The sequence below is a fragment of the Osmerus eperlanus genome, chromosome 12 (genome assembly GCF_963692335.1).
Source record: "Osmerus eperlanus chromosome 12, fOsmEpe2.1, whole genome shotgun sequence".
Taxonomy (NCBI): domain Eukaryota; kingdom Metazoa; phylum Chordata; class Actinopteri; order Osmeriformes; family Osmeridae; genus Osmerus; species Osmerus eperlanus.
The window spans coordinates 10,750,069-10,770,255 of NC_085029.1; the positions used below are offsets into that span (position 1 = coordinate 10,750,069).

The 20,187-nt window shown below is 47.3% G+C and overlaps 5 protein-coding genes across 9 annotated transcripts; 3 read left to right on the forward strand and 2 right to left on the reverse strand.

The window, feature by feature from the left end:
* The first annotated feature begins 88 nt into the window (after positions 1 to 88).
* tepsin (TEPSIN adaptor related protein complex 4 accessory protein) lies at positions 89 to 5,400 on the forward strand. The gene is made up of 13 exons (XM_062475667.1): positions 89 to 218; positions 589 to 661; positions 759 to 850; positions 1,033 to 1,126; positions 1,215 to 1,282; positions 1,361 to 1,442; positions 1,876 to 1,947; positions 2,068 to 2,256; positions 2,427 to 2,613; positions 2,713 to 2,826; positions 3,112 to 3,190; positions 3,273 to 3,407; positions 3,554 to 5,400. Exons 1-13 carry the CDS (start codon positions 180 to 182, stop codon positions 4,226 to 4,228), a joined length of 1,899 nt encoding a protein of 632 aa, XP_062331651.1. The 5' UTR covers positions 89 to 179; the 3' UTR covers positions 4,229 to 5,400.
* On the reverse strand, positions 5,296 to 7,935 carry si:dkey-21c1.1 (uncharacterized protein LOC100150256 homolog). Its single transcript, XM_062475691.1, has 4 exons — positions 7,889 to 7,935; positions 7,382 to 7,457; positions 6,961 to 7,087; positions 5,296 to 6,787 (listed from the first exon to the last, which is right to left on the reverse strand). Exons 2-4 carry the CDS (start codon positions 7,396 to 7,398, stop codon positions 6,539 to 6,541), a joined length of 393 nt encoding a protein of 130 aa, XP_062331675.1. The 5' UTR covers positions 7,399 to 7,457; positions 7,889 to 7,935; the 3' UTR covers positions 5,296 to 6,538.
* Positions 7,936 to 8,161: 226 nt separating this feature from the next.
* Positions 8,162 to 10,386, forward strand: LOC134031923 (archaemetzincin-2). Its single transcript, XM_062475681.1, is given in 9 exon segments — positions 8,162 to 8,196; positions 8,198 to 8,241; positions 8,244 to 8,447; positions 8,524 to 8,683; positions 8,806 to 8,939; positions 9,228 to 9,357; positions 9,359 to 9,368; positions 9,599 to 9,775; positions 9,861 to 10,386. Coding segments are annotated over 9 exon segments (1,086 nt in total). The 3' UTR covers positions 10,053 to 10,386.
* On the reverse strand, positions 10,358 to 14,739 carry LOC134031915 (monocarboxylate transporter 7-like). 4 transcript variants are annotated; one of them, XM_062475671.1, is made up of 6 exons: positions 14,634 to 14,739; positions 13,097 to 13,327; positions 12,658 to 12,801; positions 12,451 to 12,579; positions 11,295 to 12,332; positions 10,358 to 11,144 (listed from the first exon to the last, which is right to left on the reverse strand). In XM_062475671.1, exons 2-6 carry the CDS (start codon positions 13,299 to 13,301, stop codon positions 10,870 to 10,872), a joined length of 1,791 nt encoding a protein of 596 aa, XP_062331655.1. In that variant the 5' UTR covers positions 13,302 to 13,327; positions 14,634 to 14,739; the 3' UTR covers positions 10,358 to 10,869. The 4 variants fall into 4 exon arrangements, with proteins under 4 accessions (XP_062331655.1, XP_062331654.1, XP_062331653.1 ...); XM_062475670.1 differs by having other exon boundaries at positions 13,843 to 14,736; XM_062475669.1 differs by having other exon boundaries at positions 13,828 to 14,736.
* Positions 13,572 to 19,954, forward strand: arsg (arylsulfatase G). 2 transcript variants are annotated; one of them, XM_062475672.1, is made up of 11 exons: positions 13,572 to 14,073; positions 15,152 to 15,373; positions 15,598 to 15,833; positions 16,114 to 16,225; positions 16,782 to 16,928; positions 17,394 to 17,590; positions 17,672 to 17,752; positions 17,842 to 17,950; positions 18,159 to 18,279; positions 18,486 to 18,609; positions 18,729 to 19,954. In XM_062475672.1, the coding sequence occupies exons 1-11, from the start codon at positions 14,009 to 14,011 to the stop codon at positions 19,007 to 19,009; spliced, it is 1,695 nt and encodes a 564-aa protein (XP_062331656.1). In that variant the 5' UTR covers positions 13,572 to 14,008; the 3' UTR covers positions 19,010 to 19,954. The 2 variants fall into 2 exon arrangements, with proteins under 2 accessions (XP_062331656.1, XP_062331657.1); XM_062475673.1 differs by having other exon boundaries at positions 13,573 to 14,073; positions 18,519 to 18,609.
* Positions 19,955 to 20,187: the final 233 nt, after the last annotated feature.

Sequence of the window (20,187 nt, forward strand, 5' to 3'; positions counted from 1 at the left end):
TACGTATTCAATTGTAAGTCTTTTTATTGGTAGATAATATTATTTACGCATACAGATGGACAAATGAATCCATGTTGGTTTTGACGTATGGCTTCCAATTGGCTAGCTGTCACCGAGGGCCCCGCCTTCTGTCTATCCCGAGGAAGCGATGAGTAGCCTGAAGTCTAGAGTGCAACATCATGGCAACATTTATGGAGCGTCTGGCTTTTCTTCAAAACGTAGGTACCATTTTCTAAGGCGGTTAACTTAAGATACTATTTTGACATAACGTGAAAGTGTCCCAAACTATAAATAGTGTTTTAAATGTCTATACGCACTGATTACAGTAGGCTACGATCTAGGCTAGCTAGCTCGCCGCCAGCTTAACACAGCACCAGACTGTACACTCCCTATTTGTAAGATCATACGTGACATCCATCTGAGATCTTACAGAACGTTTTTTGGATAAATAGACTAAGAATGTAGGCGCCACAGACATGCACCCTTTTGCTGAGGATGGTGATAAGATGATCTCAAGCTCATTTCTAGCCAGATAGCTACCTCCAGCCAGTCCTCCAACTCATCATCACCTTACCTTCCCACTCCCAGGTGCCTACTCTGATGAAGGCCACGGCAGACGATGAGAACCCTTGTCCTGGCTACCTCTTCCAGGAAATAGGAAGTATCCTTCTTCCAGCCTCAGATATATCCATCCATCCATCTATCCATGTATCTACCTATGTTCAGGTGATGTTGCCTTGACCCCATCTGACCTACAGAGATATCCCAGGAGTCACCAGGCTGTGGCCAGTGTCTGCTGGAGTATCTACTAGAGAGGCTGCAGGTGGACTCCTGCCACGTCAAACTGAAGGTGAACACAGTCTGGCTGGCCCCTGCATGCACTCAAATACCGCAGCTCATCTCACATATTAAATAAAATTGTCATGTTATGAAGAGCGATAGGGATTGTCATGGTCATGGCAGCTTCATAGTGATATGCTACCGTCACGTCAAACCAAGCCCTCGCTGATTCCCAGCTTCTTTGACTCTCAGGTCCTGAAGCTCTTCGTCCACCTTTGTGGTCATGGATCTCAACCCTTCCTCACAGAGCTCAGACGAAACTCCACCTTCATCCAGCAGGCGGCTGGTGAGAGGACACTTGTTTACTACTCAGACAAAGACCTCCGGAGCTAGTCTTTGATATAGTTGCTTACTCTTTACGTGGTTTTCTTTAGTTTACAGTGGTCCTCCTGATCCTATCCATGGTACTGCTCTGTACCAGAAAGTAAGAACTACAGCACAGGTAAGCTATCGATCCCATCCATCACACAGACACACATACACACACACACACGCTGAGTTTGACTTCATCTGTCTCCAGGAGTTGGCCTCGTTGCTCTTCACAGATACAGGCTCCTCCCAGAACTGCCTTTCTCCATGCACACCAGCTACTCCCACCATGGGTGAGTCACATGATGATAATTATGATGATTAGAGCAATAATGTTGGCGATTGTGGTGATGAGGAAGAGACAAATGAGAGCTATAATGATGATAATGATAAAGGTGAAAGTGCTAAAAGTTATAATGATTCGTTTGGACATGTTAGTTAGGTTAAAAGTACCATATTACATGTGGTTGTCTGATGTAAGGTATAAAGTTGTTGGCCAGTGCACAGTATCCTGGTGCACTACTGCTAATGACAGGCATCTGGCCACTGAACTATTCAACGTGACTTTAGTTGACTTAGCTCAGCAAGCCTCCTTATTGGTAAAAGGGGAGGAGGGTGACAGGTCTAAGAGGCAGATAGACAGTCAGAAACATGAATCCTTTTGATGACAGGAGGTTTGTGAGGATGAGTGCTTTTAGGAAGTCTGCTTCCTCTCTCTGTGTGAAGGTATGGGGTCAGAGTCGAGCCACAGGTCGGGGATGCAAGGTTTTGGCTACAGTCCCGGTAAGAGGGTGACAGGTGAGCAGCCACAATGACACTTCCTGTATTATCTCTTACCTGTGCCATTGCAGTGTAACAACATCAGAATGTCAGATTAGCTGATTGGTCAAGCTTTGTGTGTGTGTGTGTTGCTGCCAGGCAGTGACACAATATTGGACAAGATCCAGAAAGCAGCAGAGGTGGTGGCGAGTGCTGTCCTGCCCCCCACCGAGCATCAGGGCATCCGTCTCCATGACAACCACTATCGGGCGGTGGCGGCGCCCGCTGCTCCCATCGAGGTGGCAGTGCCAGCCTGTGCCTACACCATGCCCCCCCATAAACCCAAAGGTATGACATCCTGAAGGTGTTTTGTTGTTATAATCACTATAGTTACTGCCCCCTGTCTTACCTTCTTTGCAATTCTCTTTCGTCTCGATTCTCCTCTACCTTTTCATCTCCTCATTTCATCAATTCTTCTCTTTCCCTCTCTCTTCCCCCATGCCCCTTCTTCTCCTCAGTGTCCCAACGCTGTCCAGGGCAGGTGGGTGGGGGCTGGGAGGAGATTGACAGTGGCCACAGCTCCTCCCACAACTCTTCCCAGGAGAATGCAGCCAATAGTAGGGTTTCAGGAGGCGGGAGCAGCAAATCAGGTGGCACAGATAGCCAATCAGGAGCCAGTAGGGAGAGCGGGGACCTGTCAGAGCGGTAAGTCACACATTCCAAGTCTCTACAGTACCATGTCCTAATCCCCTTTATTTCAAGACTCTTTCTGACACTCTCCTCTCTCTCCCCTTCCCTCCCCAGGGTGGAGGCTATGCAGCTGGGGGACTGTGGCCAGGAGGTGGCACTGATCAGCAGACTGGTGGAGGGCTCCAGAGTCTTCCTGTCCAGAGAGGAGAGCCAGCACTTCATCAAGGAGTCAGTCTATACACATAATCATACTCTTACTTTAACAGCATTGTTTTATGGAGTCTGTACGTAGACTTTACTGTACTACAGTTACACCAAAAGACTGATGTACAGTAAAACCCTAAACCCACAAGTCCCCTTGATATCTTCCAAACGTGAACTTTGGAGGAAAATACGCTTCTACTGTCATTAGATGGTTGTAGTAGTTTCCAATCCAGTGGATGTTAAGTCAGCAATGTTTTTGAGGGACTGCCATTGCTATGCTGTCAACTGTTTCTGTCTGTTTGTCTGCAGGTGCTCCATTCTGAACTGTGAGGTGGTGGTAGAGCTTCTCTCTCGCAGACTGCAAGACCCCTCAAACACAGTCCAGATGGTATGTCCCAGGAAACACTCCTGTACGCCTGTGTGATACACCTGCGTTTGTGTAACAGAACTTTAACCCTCCTCCCCTCCAGAGGGCACTCTGTGCTGTGGCTTGCCTCATGACCTCTGACCTCCTGTCTCTGGAGCAAATCCTCAGTGCGACCCAGCGGAGGTTGGCCCAGCTCAGCGAAGGATCCCCGGGACCAGTGGCCAACAAGGCCACCAAGGTATGGAGAGAGAGCAAATAAATTGTAAATATTGTATGAGAATTGTGAACTGTATTTTAAAAGTGACAGTTAGATTTAGAGAAAAGATGGGACAAGACGCAAGTAACCCAGTCCCTGATGTTTTTCCTCTTCTCCACCCGCTCCAGATCCTGCGGCAGTTTGAGGCGCTGATGGGCGGGGCTAAGTCTGCTGCCAGACGAGATGCAGCACCCGATAGTCTTCCTCCCTCTGCACCCTCATACTCCGCCCCCTTACTGCTAACACACCCTGTTGACTTCACCACCTCCCACCTGGAGAGTGACCCTCAGTCCAAACCTCCACCCCTGTTAACCCCCCCCCCTCCCATGCCTTGCCCTGAGGGGGACTACGGGAGGTCCCTCTACGATGACGAGGAGGACGAGGAGGACGAGGAGGAGGAAACACTCACTCCTCCGAATGACGATCCCCTGGAGGGGCCGACTGGCTCGAGGACTATGGAGCCACAACTCCCAGGTTTCCAGAATGAGAGGGGCGCTCTCCCGTTCCTCGAGCCCCAGCCACAGCAGCCCTGCGTAGGCAGACTCTCTCTGTTCACTGGCATGGAGCTGGTGACCAGGCCCGGGTGTACCTTAGAGAGAGAGGGTGATCTGTGGACCAGAAGAGACAGGGTGGGGGTTGCGCAGAGGGACTCCAGGCAAAATTCAGGCTTTGCCTCAACCAACACAATGAACTCGCCACTCCTCTCTCCGGACGAAACTAGCGATAGCCCTCCCCTGCCCATGTGTGACATCCCACCCAGCAACATCCAATCAGTGTCTGCCTTCTCTTTCCTCAACCTTTGACCTAAGGTCCAGCAGAGGTTAAAGTGAGGATATTATCTTAGATATGTGTTATTGTGACCTCTCGCTCTTTATAGCAATATGGCGGACGGATGCAGAACTGCTTTTGCCTGTCCTGTCTCTTCCACAAGCGAAGGAGAAGTTTGGCTTGATGGCTAGTTGTATGATGTGACAGTTCAGCTCCTGGGTCGGTTTACGTTTTTTGAGCTTCAGGTTACAGATGCTTTGACTCAGGACTCGTTTAAAGCCTGGGTCACACAGCCAATCTGAGAAGACATGGTCTCTTCTCATCCTATCCCATATCATTTAATCTCAACTGGAATTAGTTCGTAGTTTGGGTTCCAGGATTCAAAGGGCCTCTCTGGGCCATGTCAGAGACCTTGCTTGAATCTTCTGTGCTTATCTTGTCACACAAACGCCTCATATCCAGTTGAGATGAGTCCAGATCTTCTCAGATTTACAGCGTGACCCATAGTTAAACTAACCCACTGTCACTATGCCTAGTCTACTCTACCATACACCCTTAACTTTTGTTTTGTATTTTGCACTACAATTAATATTTTGGCCTTGATTTATATAAATGTGTGTAGTACACGTGATTTATGAAAGACCTCCACTAACAGTGTAAACAGTACATGACATAATGATTTATGACTGTAATGGCTCCTTCTATTGATCCAGTGGCTGGGACTGGATTTAGAGCATGTGTCACAGATAGGTATCGGAGGAATGGATTCAGGTAGAGTTTCCATCTGCCATTACTATAACCATGCTCTCTCTCTCTCTCTCTGTGTGTGTGTGTGTGTACATGTGCAAGCATGCTTGTGTGTGTGTGCGTAAACATATAACTACAGTTGGTTCAAAAGTAATGTGTCTTGGTATGAGGGGTAGAAAACCTTTCAGTTTATTTTTGTTTGTCTAAAGTTTGACAGAAGCCATGTTGTTGCACTCATGAACAGCTGTGTGACATTAAAACATGCTGTAGTTCTGTTACAGCAACTGTACCAAAACAAGACTGGAATGACTGTATTGTCATGATTGTAAGTGTACTGGAACTTAATCAAGATCACAAATGTTTTGCCAACCCAAATTTTATTGTCAATGTTAAATGAATGCTTCCAAAAAATAATCATAACCTTACATTTTGCAATGGTAAATGTGAAATTCTAGAATGTGAAAAAAGGTATTCTCACAGGTCCTGACAATTCTTTCTCTTATCAACAGTGTTATGGTCATACTGCAGTGGCCTTAAACCAGTACGAGGCAGGTACATTCATACAGACACAATGATTGAGGGGGAGGCTCAGCCTTGACAAACAGGTTTTTTTACAAACAGCCAGCATCCCCTGGGTGTGCTGTTATTGAGGAACGCTGAGATCTTGAACACACCCCTTCCTGCAGCTCCAGTATTCCCTGGGGTCTATACTTAGACCATGGATAATTTGAGGTCTGAGTACTGAAGAGGCCTGTGCCATATATATTCTTACTGTTACTGTGAACTAGCTGTCCCACTCAAACCCGGGCTGAATCACAGCCAAGACTGGCAGTAATGCCAGAGGGCGAGACCTCTAATGCACAGTTGATAACTATGAGGTGTGTCACTACCAAACCCCTCTTCTGTGTAAAGTCACTGCTGAGCCCCCAGAGTGGTCTGTTGTAAACTGCTATCATCACTCTCCTATAACCACTTACATTAGCCAATGGAAACACGTGTTGGCCCTCAAGTAATCACACCACTTAGAGGGAGAGTGGCTTAATTATCTGGCCAGTCTGCAAGCAGTCAGTAAAATCAAGAGGATAACCTAAGAGATAAGTCACTCAACAAGCTGAAGGTTGTCAGAACCCTCGCAAAGCTTAGCATGTGTTGGAGCAATGTGTGTGCTGGCTTGGTCAGGAACATGGAACAGAGAGAATGTGCTTGGCTTTATTAGGTACAACAAGCACTCTGGATCATTCAACTTCCTTTCAATAGCACCAATGGAAATGTCATACAAGTGTTCCCTCGTATGAGCAACAACAACACAAACCTGATGCTGGAGTGCCGGGGCACACACACACACGCAGGCATACACACATTCCAAAATAAGCACACACACACACTGATACTGCACATATAACCACAGTGGTCTGGCCATGGAAGGCAGGTGTGCTTATGGTCTTGGCACATTACAGGGTGAGGTGGGGTGAGCCATGCCCAAGATGTTCCTCCCTCCCCGCCTCCATTTTGTCTTGTGTGTATCTCTCCATCCTTACTGGCACATGCCAGTGGTGTTGGGGGGTGGGGGAGTAAGAGGTCAACAGGTTAGTTCATGGTCACGTGGAGCCGGGTCGACCTCTGGTCTGCAGGCTGCTGAAATGCGCCTCCCTCAGAAGTTTGTTGATGTAGTTATAGGATGAGCCGTCGCCATGGAAACCCATCAAGGAGCTGGAGGAGTCATCCGGTATGGGACTGAGGGAACTCTGGGAATTGTAGTTATTCTGGCCATGTGGGCATAGACTGGTGCTGGTGCCAGCTGCCCTTTCTGGACTACTAACACCACCACTACTGTCACTGCTGGATGACTGAGGGAACAGGAAGAGGCACAGGAACAATAGCTTTGCATTACACACAAGCAGAAATAAATGTCACTAACACAAAGGCCAAGTAATAGTCAGAACCTGTTTAGACACAATTTCTTAGTCTACTCCAAAAAATCCCTGAACACACATACATCCAAGGCTTAAGGTACACACACCTCAGAGTCCCAGACATCTCGTCCAACGTCAGACACAAGGCCATGACCCTCCAGACCCCCTCCAGACCTCTTAGCTTGGGGGTTAAGCTGCTGTTCCCCCTCAGTGTCACAGCCCCTGCGACGTTTTCTGCACCATAGGGAGAGATAGTGGTGGAGAAGACGAGTGTCAGGACAGAGGGAGTACATAAGATAGGCTATCCAAAAATAGAAAGCATGCATTAAATGACCAGACACGTGCTCTAGTTATAGAATGAAAACACGACAACTGATTTATTAACCACATTGATTATTGTGAGTAACATTGTGACAGCAGCAGATAAACCAAAGCCTGCACAAAGGCATTCCTCCTGCTGCAATGGTCAGACATTTAGTCACGAAGCCTACACTTACTTGTCGCCTTGAGTGAGAGATCGTGACTCACCTGTTTTCTGTCAACATTTGTAGATCTTGAATGTCGGAATTGGAAAAAGAAAAATCTTCCTTGCGCTGTATCCGGCCTAAGCTCAAGACACGACCGAAATCTGTTCTCGTTGCTGTAGCTTTGACCACGAACTTATCGCAAGAACACAGACAGTGACAGTGGTAGACTACGAGATGATATCACGTCTCAGAGAATCGTTGGCTAGCTACAGTAGTGGAATAATTTTTGCAAACCAAATAAACCCGTCCGAATCACTCACTGTCTGCATGAGTCTCTAGGAACTCTAGCGATTGTCAGGAAGCTACTGTAGATAACTAAGCTAGCAGACAGTAACTCGCTAGTGCTAGCTAGCGCCACAACTGCTGCTTCGCTGCTACTGTACTATGTCAGTGTGTCAGTTTTTCCCCGGACTTTTATTCCTTATTTTAGTTTATCCCAGCGGTCTAACAAAGTTAAAACAAGAGGACACTGTATGATGGACAGTACAACATTTTCAATGTAGCCTACCCGTGATTCCGATCAAACAAGTAAGTAGCGACCGCTAGCTGCAGTGCTAGCGAGCCGTCCAGCTGATACTGTTTACATGACGTTGGGTGACGTAACACCAACGATATCTACGTAACACCAACGATATCTACACTTTCTATGGAAAAGCACATTTTACATTTCCATTAGAGACGAGACAACAGGTGAGTTAGCGTTAATCCAGTTCCACAGCACATTTGTGTTTAGCGTTACTTTACTGTGCTGTCTACCTGTCTGTATGTGTCCATGATGTAGATGGCAGTAATCCAGCACCCAGTGGAGACTGCGCAGTGAACTGGTCTCCAGCCATCGTGACCTGGCTAAAAGCTACAGCAGACCAGCCAGGAGGAGCGCAGGCTACTGGAGGAAGGTCTCCACCCAGGGGGAGAAACTGCTTTGTTCCAGCCCATCACTGTGCACTCTGATGCTGACTGGATCCCCTCACACCCAGAGGAGCCCCAGGACTTCCAGAGCTTCTACAGGAACCCATACCGCAACACCCCCATCCAGGGACATAGCACCATCAACATACAGACTATACGTATGTGTGTGAGTGTATGTGTGTAAGAGAGAGAGGTTGTGTGGGTCTGACCAGTGTGTGTGTGCTTTCCTCCAAGGCTCTTTCGGAGAGGCCGAAGGCCAGTATGTGGAGTGGCTGAGAGAGTACTGCCAGGCCTTCTTTTATGGGCTGGTGGTGAAACTGTTGCCCTCGGTTACCGTGACTGCCACAGGATGTGCTTTCAGGGTCAACAGCAGCACTCAAAACATCCAGATCCTCTCAGGTAAACAAGTAGGGGCTTTTCTTACGCCATCCTTGTCTGGGCAACACTGCAAATTACCGTACCAATATAGAGAATGGAAATGACCTAATATTTGTTATCTTCTGTGTTGTTTCCAACCTCAGGGGACTTGCTGTGTTTCTTGAAGAAAAGGAAGCCTAAAGATGCCTTCTGTGTGGTAGGGATCAGAATGATCAACCTCTACCCCAGAGACTCCTGGAACTTTGTGTTTGGCCTGGCTTCAGTCACTGAAGGTAGGCTATGTTGCAGGTAGTAATCAATGCACAACCAGTTACCTACAGGAAGAGTGATGTGTAAGAAAACTGTATTTAATTTACTACCTTGTAGAGAGTCCATTGTACCACTAGATGGTGTAATCACTTAAACAGGAGAATCATAGCTATACTAAATTCATATTCCTCTCAAATATTCAGTTTTGTTCATCTGATACTGTTCATCTACAACTGTTAGACACAGTTCATTGTGGACACTTAACAATCCGCAACTGTTAGATGTTTCATTTGTCGTTCTCTTCCCTCCAGGAATGGGAGGGTTCAGCTTTGCCCGGTATGATGATCACTTCTACAGCAGAAGCTATGCGGGGCCCAAGCATGGGGACTACTCTGTGTTCAAGGACTACTACACGGCCCCCATCTCCAGCATGGTGTTACTCCTCCTGCAAGGTGGGCTCCAGCTCACATGCTGTTTGTCATATCTGAATCACTGGTAGATAGAGGTAAACCGTGTTCTCATTGGAGGCCTTGACACTTAAGACAGACATTATTTAATCAGACATTTGAACTTGAATCGTAGTAAAACTTAAGACCCTCCTTTAAAACAATGTGGATGGTACAGAACAGTGGGCTTCATGCAGTAACACAAAATAAGACAACGCCCTGTGCCTGTTTTTCAGACCATGAGCCATGAGCTGGGCCACATTTTTGGGATCAAGCACTGCAAGTGGATGGAGTGTGTGATGCAGGACTCTAGCCATCTGGAGGAGTCTGACAGACGGCCCCTCCACCTCTGCCCCATCTGTCCACGCACGCTGCAGGCTGCCATCGGCTTCAAGATGGCCGACAGGTATAAGGTAAGAACATGCTGTATCAATGCCATTGGGAGTTGTTATGGTATAATGTTGTTCATGTAGTATATTCATGCTTTCTACTTGCTAGGCCCTGCTGCTGTGGATAGAAGAGGAGGAGGGAGTTCAACCCACATCCTTCAAGCTTGAATCATCCCAAACTAAACCCAACCAGACAGCCCCCCAATCTGGGGCCCCGGCCCCTAGACCCACCCAGGCCTTCAACTCCTCCAGACTTTGGCTCTGTAGGTGCCTGGACATCCTAGAAGACAAGATCTTATAGAAGAGAGATCTTCCAGGTCTACTGCCTAGTTATGTTTATTCTAGCTCGAACACACTGTTAGTGGCTTATCATAAATCTAACTTTTTCTTGTTTTGAGTAATATGACAGACATACCCAGTATGCACTGAGGTGAAAACTGCATGCTTGTACTGTCAAATTGTAGGACTTTACAGCATCAATCTGTGGTGCTGTAAAAAATATTACAATAATGAAAGTCCGGTAAGGAATGTCTAGAAACATCATTACAAATTAATCTACTGTGAATGTAGAATCACTCTCAGACTCTTGTGTATTGTATTATTGGGTTTATTATGATAGAAAACTATAATTAACTTAGATAACAACAACAATTTGATTAAAAACAATATATTTAATCAGTCATGATTTCCTGAGTGTAATTTCCTGACTTTTTTTTACCTTGTTGATTTTCATAAAATAATGGAATGTGAACTTATATATCTATTCTTGCTCCAGGCTAATTCACAGTGTTGGGTTGCCTAGCTACACTATTGTCATCACTATCATCACCTTGATAATATCACAGTATCAACTCCATATGACTCGACTGACAAAACATTAGCATCCTCTCTGATTCTGGAGTCATTTGTTACAATACGTTACATTAAGATTTACAACAATGCCTGCTGATTGCATTCAACTGGAATTTCTGTCCAGACTGTTCCTGCAGTCCCTGTCTTATTGTGAGGAAGGGTTCGGTCTCAGCTTGATTATTGTAATTTTTTCAGTGCGAATCACTAGGATTGAAACCAATTCAAGTATTGGCTTCAATCTCCAGGTAGATATTGGCAATGCAAACTCATGCAGAGCTTGTAATTGGCTGGCCTTTACAATGAATCACTTCCTGGTTTTGGTTTAGGTCCACCTCCAGGTAGTCTTGTGGACTGTCTCTTCCATGGTTGTCTGCAGGGTTACTCAGCCCCTGATGCAGAGGCTGAGGGCCCCTACAGCAATTACAGGACAGGCCTCTCTTGGCAGGTAAGACCAGACCTAGGAACACGGCCCCCAGGCCCATCCCCATCGCACAGGAGTAGAAGGCAGAACCGTAGTCCTGAGTCAAATCCACCAGAAGTCCTGAGGAAACAAGAGAAAAATGCTCAACTCTACTTCTGTTCTGTTTGGAGCGTATTGTCAATAAATCTAAACATGATTAGAATAGATTATATGGGGTGTTTTGCCAATGAGAGAAAGTGGCCTGAAAGTGCCTTGTGTAGTCTGTCTTACCTCCTAGAGGGGGACCAGCCAGTCCAGCAAAACTCTGAATGAAAACATAGACGCCAGCAGCTGATGCCATCCTCTCGATGCCCACCACTTCCTCCTCTGCCAGCATGGGGATGTGTGTAGACGCCACTGTGCCCATGAAGAACCCATACAGGCCACAGCACAATGCCAGGCCCCAGAACTCCCACACCAGGCCAAAGGCCCCCAGCACCAGTGTCAGGGAAATGACACATCCCAGCAGCACCTGGGGCTTCCTGTGGCACACCTGCTTCCTGCTCATGACCCAGCCGACAGACAGGCGTCCCAGCATCTCGGCCACAGCCATGGTGGACAGCATGTACATGGCGTGCTCGCGCTCCACGCCCCGGTTCACGCTCAGCTGGATGATGTAGAGCTGCGGGGCGAAGAAGCCCAGCGTGGCGAAGAGCCCAAAGAGAGAGTAGCAGATAAAACGACCCTCCCTTAGCACAGAGAAGTCCAGAAATCTGACCTGCTGGGACGTCTGGTCCACTGACGTCATTTCTTCCTCCTCCTTCTCATCCCCCTGTCCTTTTCTCTCTATGCCCCCTTTCCCCATCTCCACTTGAAGCTTATAGCCCTCCATTACCTTCTCTACTTTCACTTGATTCTTAAGGTTCTCCATCTCCTCTTCTCCCTTCAGGGGTATCCCCTCCTCCCCAGACCCACCACCCGCTGCTGTCCCTGGCAGGCACTGCCCCCCAGAGACCCCAGATCTCAGGGAGTCTCCACGTGTCAGCTTGTTTTCCTGATTGTTTACGTTTTCCGCCATATAGGAATGCTTTCTGGTCAAGGAGCCTGAGTCCTCCAGTCTGCTGTGTGAGTTCAGTTTTGAGTTGATCTGCACGCTCTGGTTCCCCTGCTCTGTTGGGGCCAGCACATGGGTCTCTGTCCCCCAGACAGGCTGGTGTGTGATGATGATGGGCCGCAGCAAGGCCCCACAGACAATGATGGTGCCTTGCAGAGCTCCTATCACCACCATGGTGTAACGCCAGCCAATACTGTCCCTCAGAGCAGAGAATGCTGTGGAGAGGAGCACACACGGATGAAGAGAGAGAGAATGGAGTCAGAATGTAAGCGAATAAACTGATGAGAAAAACAAACCCTTTGGGGTCCGAATAACTTACAAACACACACTCACCAGGGGCGAGAGCAAACATGGTGAAGGACTCTCCAGTGGACGCCACTGCTGTTACCAGGGAGCGTCTGCGTGTGAAGTACTGAGAGAGGATGGTCACTGTGGGCAGGAAGGTCAGGCAGTACCCAAGACCTGGTAGGAGAGAGTAACATTGGTAAGGTGTATGTGTGTGTGTGTGTGTGCCTGTGTGTGTTTGCCCTAAATACACACCTGCAATGATTCCCGTTGTGATGTACATTTGGTTGACAGAGGTCGTAAAGCCAGTAGTGATGGTTCCCACAGCAAGGAGGAATCCACCAATCATGACGACTGGCTGGAACCCAAACCGATTGGTTAAGATTGAGGACAGAGGTGCTGAAAGACAACATAGCAATAGCTAAGAGAACATTGTACCAATGATATTTCTCTCTCCTGCTCCCCCTTGCTCACATTTGAGAAGCTGCTCACCGAGTCGTCCTCCAACTAATTCCTATCTGACCAGTGAATATTCTGTCTTCGCTGTGACAGTCCCATCTCAGGTTTCTATCTCACCTTCTAGTTCTATTTCACCTCTGAATGTTCCATCTCACTTCTGAGAGGCCCTCTGCCCTGGATGGTGACCCCCCTCCCCCCCCCCCCCTCCCAGGCCCCTACTTGGTGTCTATCTCACCTGCGAAAGACATGACAAACACGCAGATGGAGATGATCCAGGACACACGGCTGTTGCTCTCCTCAAACTCCTCCATCAGGTCCTGGAGGAAGATACCGAAGCTCTTGATGACTCCGTAGGTGAAGACCTCCACCAGGAAGAAAGCCCCTGCCACCACCCAGCCCCAGCCCCCATCAGGGGCTTTCTGGTACACCAGGGGCCTCATCAAATACCTGGCACCCAACACTACAGCTGTCCAGCGCCAGGCAAGGAGAGGATAAGAGAGGGAAGGGGAACAGAGGAAATACATCTTACACGCTTGATTTGATTAATACAGGGATTGAGAGAAGGAGTTGAGTTGGAGGATATTGAAGAACATTTTTTCAAGATGTTGGTGATTGAAAAAAGGTTTACACGTGAACGCGCGACTTATGAGAACGCGCACGTTGCGTGCGTTAACGCTTATACCTGCAGGGAACTCAGAAGCAACTTGATTCTTCTGTGAACTGAAAACGGTAAACTACGATTTTTTACGACCTAATAAGGCCTTGCAGTTATTTATGTAACAAGCGGGATTTTGGCGATGTGAACGACTTTACACATACGATTGAGTATGTTATTGTTGAAAATGATGCTAGAATCGAAGATGTTGGTGTGAATCACAACCGCAGTGAATGCTAGGCTATTAACATGATCAACTCAATACTGAAAATCTCTATCATTATTTTCCGACGTAGGCTACTAATACTTACCATAGTTGTACTCACCACATTTGTTTTCGCAACTCATAATCCAACTCTCTGATGCCCACTGAATGCGCAGCTGCAAGTGACAATATAACCTAAATCTAAATGCCACAGTAACTGGCCCGTCTTTTATCCTCTTGTATTATTTTGATGCGTGTGCTTGAACAGAGTAGACCCATCTGCAAACATGTTGTTCCGACTGGATTCAAAGTTGGCCAAGTTTAGTGGTGGAAAAATCTATCGCCAGTTAAAGTTAAGCCCACCACGGGATGCCTCTGTCTACTAATGAATGCATGTCACAATTAAACCTAGATAATCTGATTTATTTATGTTTTGTCAAAGAACATTTGGTCTAGAACATTCCTTTTAAGTGTTCCAAACAAACATATTGAGCAATATAGTCAACATCCGAGAGGCGAGATTTCACAATATCCAATAGCGTTCAGGATTCATGTTCTAGCACTATAAACAGCCCTGTTATGCCAGTTTGCCCACCGATAAATCTAATGACAAAATGTTGATTGTGAGTTAGCTTAGCAGGCAAAGAGAGAGAGAGAGAGAAAGTTACAGTTGAATGCTAGTCTGCCTTCTTCAGTGTGGTTCACAGGCAGAGCTCTGTCTGTGGCCATGGGTCAACGTGACTTAACTAGTCTATATAAATATTGCCATTTCTAAATATTTTACTACAGTTTAATACTGGAATATTGGTTGGGAGATTGATACAATTTCCAATGATTTGCCTCTCAGTCATTTGTTTCAGTTAGTTGTGCTCCAAAGCATGACGTTAAAAGGAGAATAGTCCTCCCACCTACCGTATGTGCTTAGATTGAGGGGAATTATATCCTTGCTTCTTCTTATGTGGTGGACTATAATACTGTGTGCTGCTGCGTAGTCATGTGAAACCAGTGGCTCAACAGAACTGCTTCTGCAAAGACCCCCCCTTTTCCCTCTCTCTCGTTCTCTCTCTCACACACACACACACACACACACACACATACACACACACACACACACACACACACATACACACATACACACACACATAACACATATGAGGAAGGTAGTGGGTCAGATCAAGTTGCAGCAGTCACCACAGTCCTAAATCAGTCTACTGGTATCTAACCTCTACTACGGTGGGCGGTAGTCTGTACTGTATATGCTTACTCACTCTCTGTTTGTGACTGTTTACAGTGTGTGTACATGCATTATGTACGTTTGGAACCGCAGTGCCCAACCAACCACTATGCAGTCATCATACATTATAAACCACAGTCTACTCCTGGATAGTTATGTAATGCCAGCAGCCAATCGGCTGTGTGTCTCACTCCAGGCCTGGATTCAGCATGCTGCTGCTGTCTGGGACCATACTCTCTCTGCTACTGCTGCTCACAGGGAGCCAACATGGAGGCCAGGCAGGACCCAGGGAGAGGAAGCCCAACTTTATCATCATTCTGGCAGACGACATAGGCTGGGGGGACCTGGGGGCTAACTTGGAGGGTGTGAGGAAGACCCAAACCCCGAATCTGGACCTGATGGCAGAGCAGGGGATGAGGTAGAGGTCAGCTTTAGCATGCTAACCTGCTAGCAAGCTAAATAACCTAAACTGACATTTTACCAATCAACTAACCCTGCGTCAGCTGACCAACTTATGTTGTGTGCACTGTAACCTAGACTGATTTGAACTGTGGTCAGGAGGGACAAAGATGTCTGCCAAATACCATTCAAACTTCTTACACAACCAGTAATTTCCTGTCTTCAATCCTTACTGTATTCCAGGCTGACAGACTTTCACTCTCCAGCCTCCACCTGCTCCCCATCCCGCGCCTCCCTGCTCACCGGCCGGCTGGGCCTGCGGAATGGGGTGACACACAACTTTGCTGTGGGGTCTGTGTCGGGCCTGCCCCTCTCTGAGACCACGCTGGCACAGTTGCTACAGCAGGCAGGCTACCACACTGCCATGGTGGGGAAGTGGCACCTGGGGCACCGAGGACCCTACCATCCCACCAACAGAGGTCCAGGACTTTTCCCTACTCATCTATTCATTTAGGTTTCTGTACTTCCAGTGCCAGTCTGGAATGTTCTCTTGCAAGAGCTCAGTGAGGCTCAGTTAATTAAAACAGTGGGGTTTCCAAATATGTTTTTGGTGAGTATTGCAATTAGGAACTGGTTCAAACTGGAGTCGCTGGCTTAAACCAGAGTTCCAAGAACTTTCAGAGAAGGAAAACAGTACAGCTGGTGGTAGAAAGAGATGTAGAAAAGAGTGAATGACTGTCTGTGTGTGTCTTCTTGCAGGCTTTGATTATTACTTAGGTATACCCTACAGTAATGACATGGGCTGTACAGACCAGCCTGGATTTGACCTGCCCCCCTGCCCTCCCTGTGACCCTGGGCCCCAAGTACACAGGTGTGTGTTCACACCCCCCCAAACACAAACATGCAGTACACATTAAGGATGTTATACATATATATTACACCCACACCAACTGTATGTCCATCAGGAGACACCAGTGAATAAAGTAAAGATTGTCGTTTATTGAAGAAATGTTGCGATGATTAACTTGACAAAGAAGCTGATGAATCTGTGAAGACTGGGCGGTGATGGGGAGGTGGAGGGACAAGCACAACAGCAGCATGAACGAACTAGAGCAGAGGGAAATATTTAACAAGACAGCAGCACGATGATAGGCTAACGATGAAGGTGTGTTACTATGCTATTGGATAGATGTAAGCAGCTGATCAGAACGGCTGATATCACGATTTACGGCTCCATACATTGACAACAAGGACATAACGAGTGAGAATGCGTGAGAGGAGTGAATACCAGGATAGTATGGGACATATACAGGCCTAAGCATGCATAAGTAAGGTCCTCCTGACTGAACTTTCACTCGAGCTTCCTTTATACACACGTACGTACACAAGTGAGGGTTTTTCCTCCTTGTGGTCTCTCCCTCGCCCAGAGAGACGAGGGCAGCTGCTGGAGGTTGTTACTCCCAGGTGGCCCTACCTCTGTATGAGAACAGCACCATCATAGAGCAGCCTCTGGACCCGTGGAGGCTGACACAGAGCTACACCCAGGCAGCTCTCAGGGTCATACACACCGCAAGGTAACACACACCTGACCACAGCACACTACACTAAGATGACAAAACACATAGTAGCACAACACTGTGCTACAGTACACTACACAACGCTATAGAACAGTACAGTACACTACGCAACACTGTACTACACATCGCAATACCACATACACTACTCGACACAGAGCTCGGCGCACATGCCCTTGCACAGCACAGCCCAACTCAATACTCAGCCGTGTTGTGGTTTTCCACAGACTAATGTAGGCCACAGATGTTTACAGAGGGAACTACCCTGAACCTCAACGCAAACATATTTTTGTTGTAGCATTTGCACGTTCTCTTTCAGAACATTACCTACCCGGCGTCAACTTGAGCCAACATTATCATTCCAGAAGATAGTGCTCTATTTAAAGAACATATATGGCACTTTCTGTGGAACAATTGTGTTTGTGTCCGAACCTAAAACGTAATGATGATGTCATACCTTCCAAGGCAACAAGGACATCCTTATCTGCTGTATGTGGCTCTTGCTCACATGCACGTCCCCCTGGCCCCCTCCCCCTCGGTCTCCAATGGGACCGAGGGGGGGGCTTATGCTGCCAGCCTAAGGGAGATGGACAGCCTGGTGGGAGCGATAAAGAACGCGTCCGACTGGACAGACCAAAACAACACACTCATCTGGTTCACGGGTGAGCAAACAGAGTGAGCATACAAAACTTGCTGTCTACACCAGAGGTATTTTACCTGAGTGCCTGTGTGTGCCTGTGCAGGTGATAATGGCCCCTGGGAACAGAAGTGCCAGTATGCAGGAAGTGCAGGGCCTTTCCAGGGGAAATGGCAGACCAGCAGAGGTGAGTGCTTCCTGGATAGGCAGCCCTGGTTGCAGGGGGCGATGACTATATTCTGGATTTCGTGACCCACCCCCTTATCTACCCCTCAGGCGGGGGTTCTGCCAAGCGGACCACTTGGGAGGGGGGTCACAGGGTACCCACCGTGGCCTACTGGCCTGGCAGCATAGCAGTGAACAGCATCAGCTCTGCCCTGCTCAGGTAAACACTGCATGCACACACTGTGCAAATTCTGTGATGCTCAGGTACACCCACCCACACAATCATGTACCTAACCCACCTTAGCAATTTACTATATTTTATGTATGGGCAGTGTGGGCTGAGAGTGATAAACTCAAAACAGTTATTATATTATTGAGAGTCATATTACAGTTGCTGACCAACTAACCCCCACCCCCCCACCCCTCAGTGGTCTGGATGTGTTCCCCACCCTCCTGTCCCTGGCGGGGGTGGAGCCTCCGTCTGATAGACACTACGATGGTGTGGACGCCTCAGAAGTCCTGCTGCATGGCGCCCAGACTGGACATGAGGTAATGACACAACCATTCACCGAATGAGACTGGACACAGGGTACTACCGGTTATACACTCTCTTCATGAAACTGAACGTGAGCTGGAGATCATTCAACACCCTGTGGTCATCTGAAATGACTTTTTACAGTTATACACTATACACAAGAACTCATACATTCATGTAGACACTAGAAGTATTTCATTTGGTGTTGGCTGGAGTGTAGCTGTCTCTGTTGTGTCCCTCTCCCTGCTTGCAGTTCCTCTTTCACCCCAACAGCGGTGCTGCAGGGACGTTTGGGGACCTGCAGGCCGTCAGAGTGGAGAACTACAAAGCCTTCTATCTCACAGGTGGGAGTTAACTGTTACACCGAGCAGCAGTTCAGCAGATCAGCAGTTGTTTAAAGCTAGTTGGAATGAACTGAGGTGGTGTTGATCAACCCCCTCAACCGCCACCCTTCTCCCCCCAGGTGCTGCGGAGGCATGTGGAGGGAGCACAGGGAAGGCAGAGCTCCACGACCCCCCTCTAATCTTTGACCTGTTCCGGGACAAAGGGGAGGAGTCACCTTTAGACGAGAGCACAGAGGAGTATCAGCATACGCTGGAACGGGTCAGGAAGGGGCGGGATGACTTGCTGTGGGACATCGCCACTGACCAATCCGTATCCACGGCTGATTATACAACGAGACAGTCAGCAGCTCCCTGTTGTGACCCCAGACACACTGCCTGTCGCTGTCATACAACTGGCTGAGGAGAGAGGGGGGGAGATGAGGAAAATAAATAATACATCAAATAAGGGAGAGAGGAAAGAGAGGACAGGACAGAAAATAGGGGTTCAGAGATGTTCTTCTTCTTGCTGATAGTCATTGACATCCACTGATATCCACCCATGCTGTAATTTGGGAAGAATATTTACCTTGTCTTAACGGTGTGTTTAAGACTGACAACAAACATCCGCAGATACCTGATGACAAACTGTTGTTGTTAGCATACAGTGGATTCTCTATCCGTTTTTGTGAAGGTGTGTGGTGAGCTCAACATGTGAATGACCCATGTCACTGTGGTCCAGGGAAACAGGAGAACTGGAAAGCAACAGCTCCCTCTGGTGGCCAAGCATCAGTACTGACGATCACGTGGACAGGATATAGCTTCCCCCACAGATATTCAACTAGGCTTCATGGAATGAGAGGAGTTTGTTTCACATTTGTTTTTATTGCATGGGTCTGGCTCAAATTATCAGAAATTACAACAACTAGCTGAAGAGTTTGTCTAGTGTCACCATTATTTGGCAAATCCATCAAATGAACAAATAGGCAAACTGTTTTACATACTATATATAAATGTATATATACACATTTTACACACAGTAAAACTCATTCCACCATATATTCTCTTAACTTACTATAGGTCTATGCATCAAAGTATAATACTTGACTAATTCCAAAAACATTTAGTACATAGTCATCTTTGTAGTACAAAGTTCTAGTCCTCCTTGACCATGTTAACAAATCCACAGATGATGTTAGGATGATATCATTGAAATAAGAGGATGTGTTGGACTTGACTTAAAAGTGAATTGTCTTGTATTTTACGTTCCAGCTTTTGATTTTGCTGAACCGCTCTCCTCCTTCCCTCACTTCTCTACGTGACTCTTTTTTTCTTCTCGGTTTTTTTCCCCTTTTCTTCTTGACTCCTTTTCTACAGTTTCTCCACCTTTCCTCCTTAGTTCAGTCCATCAACTAACAAGTCCGAGAGGTAGCACTTGGTGCTGGCGCGTTTGTTGCGTCACAATCGTAACAACTGCATGGACATCCCAGCTAGCATTGACCCAGGATATCTCTGTCTCTCTGTCTCCCACTATCTCTGGGTGCGACACAGCTAATGCCAGTTGATAAGTTCCCTTCTCTTCCACGTGCCCACCCTCTACTT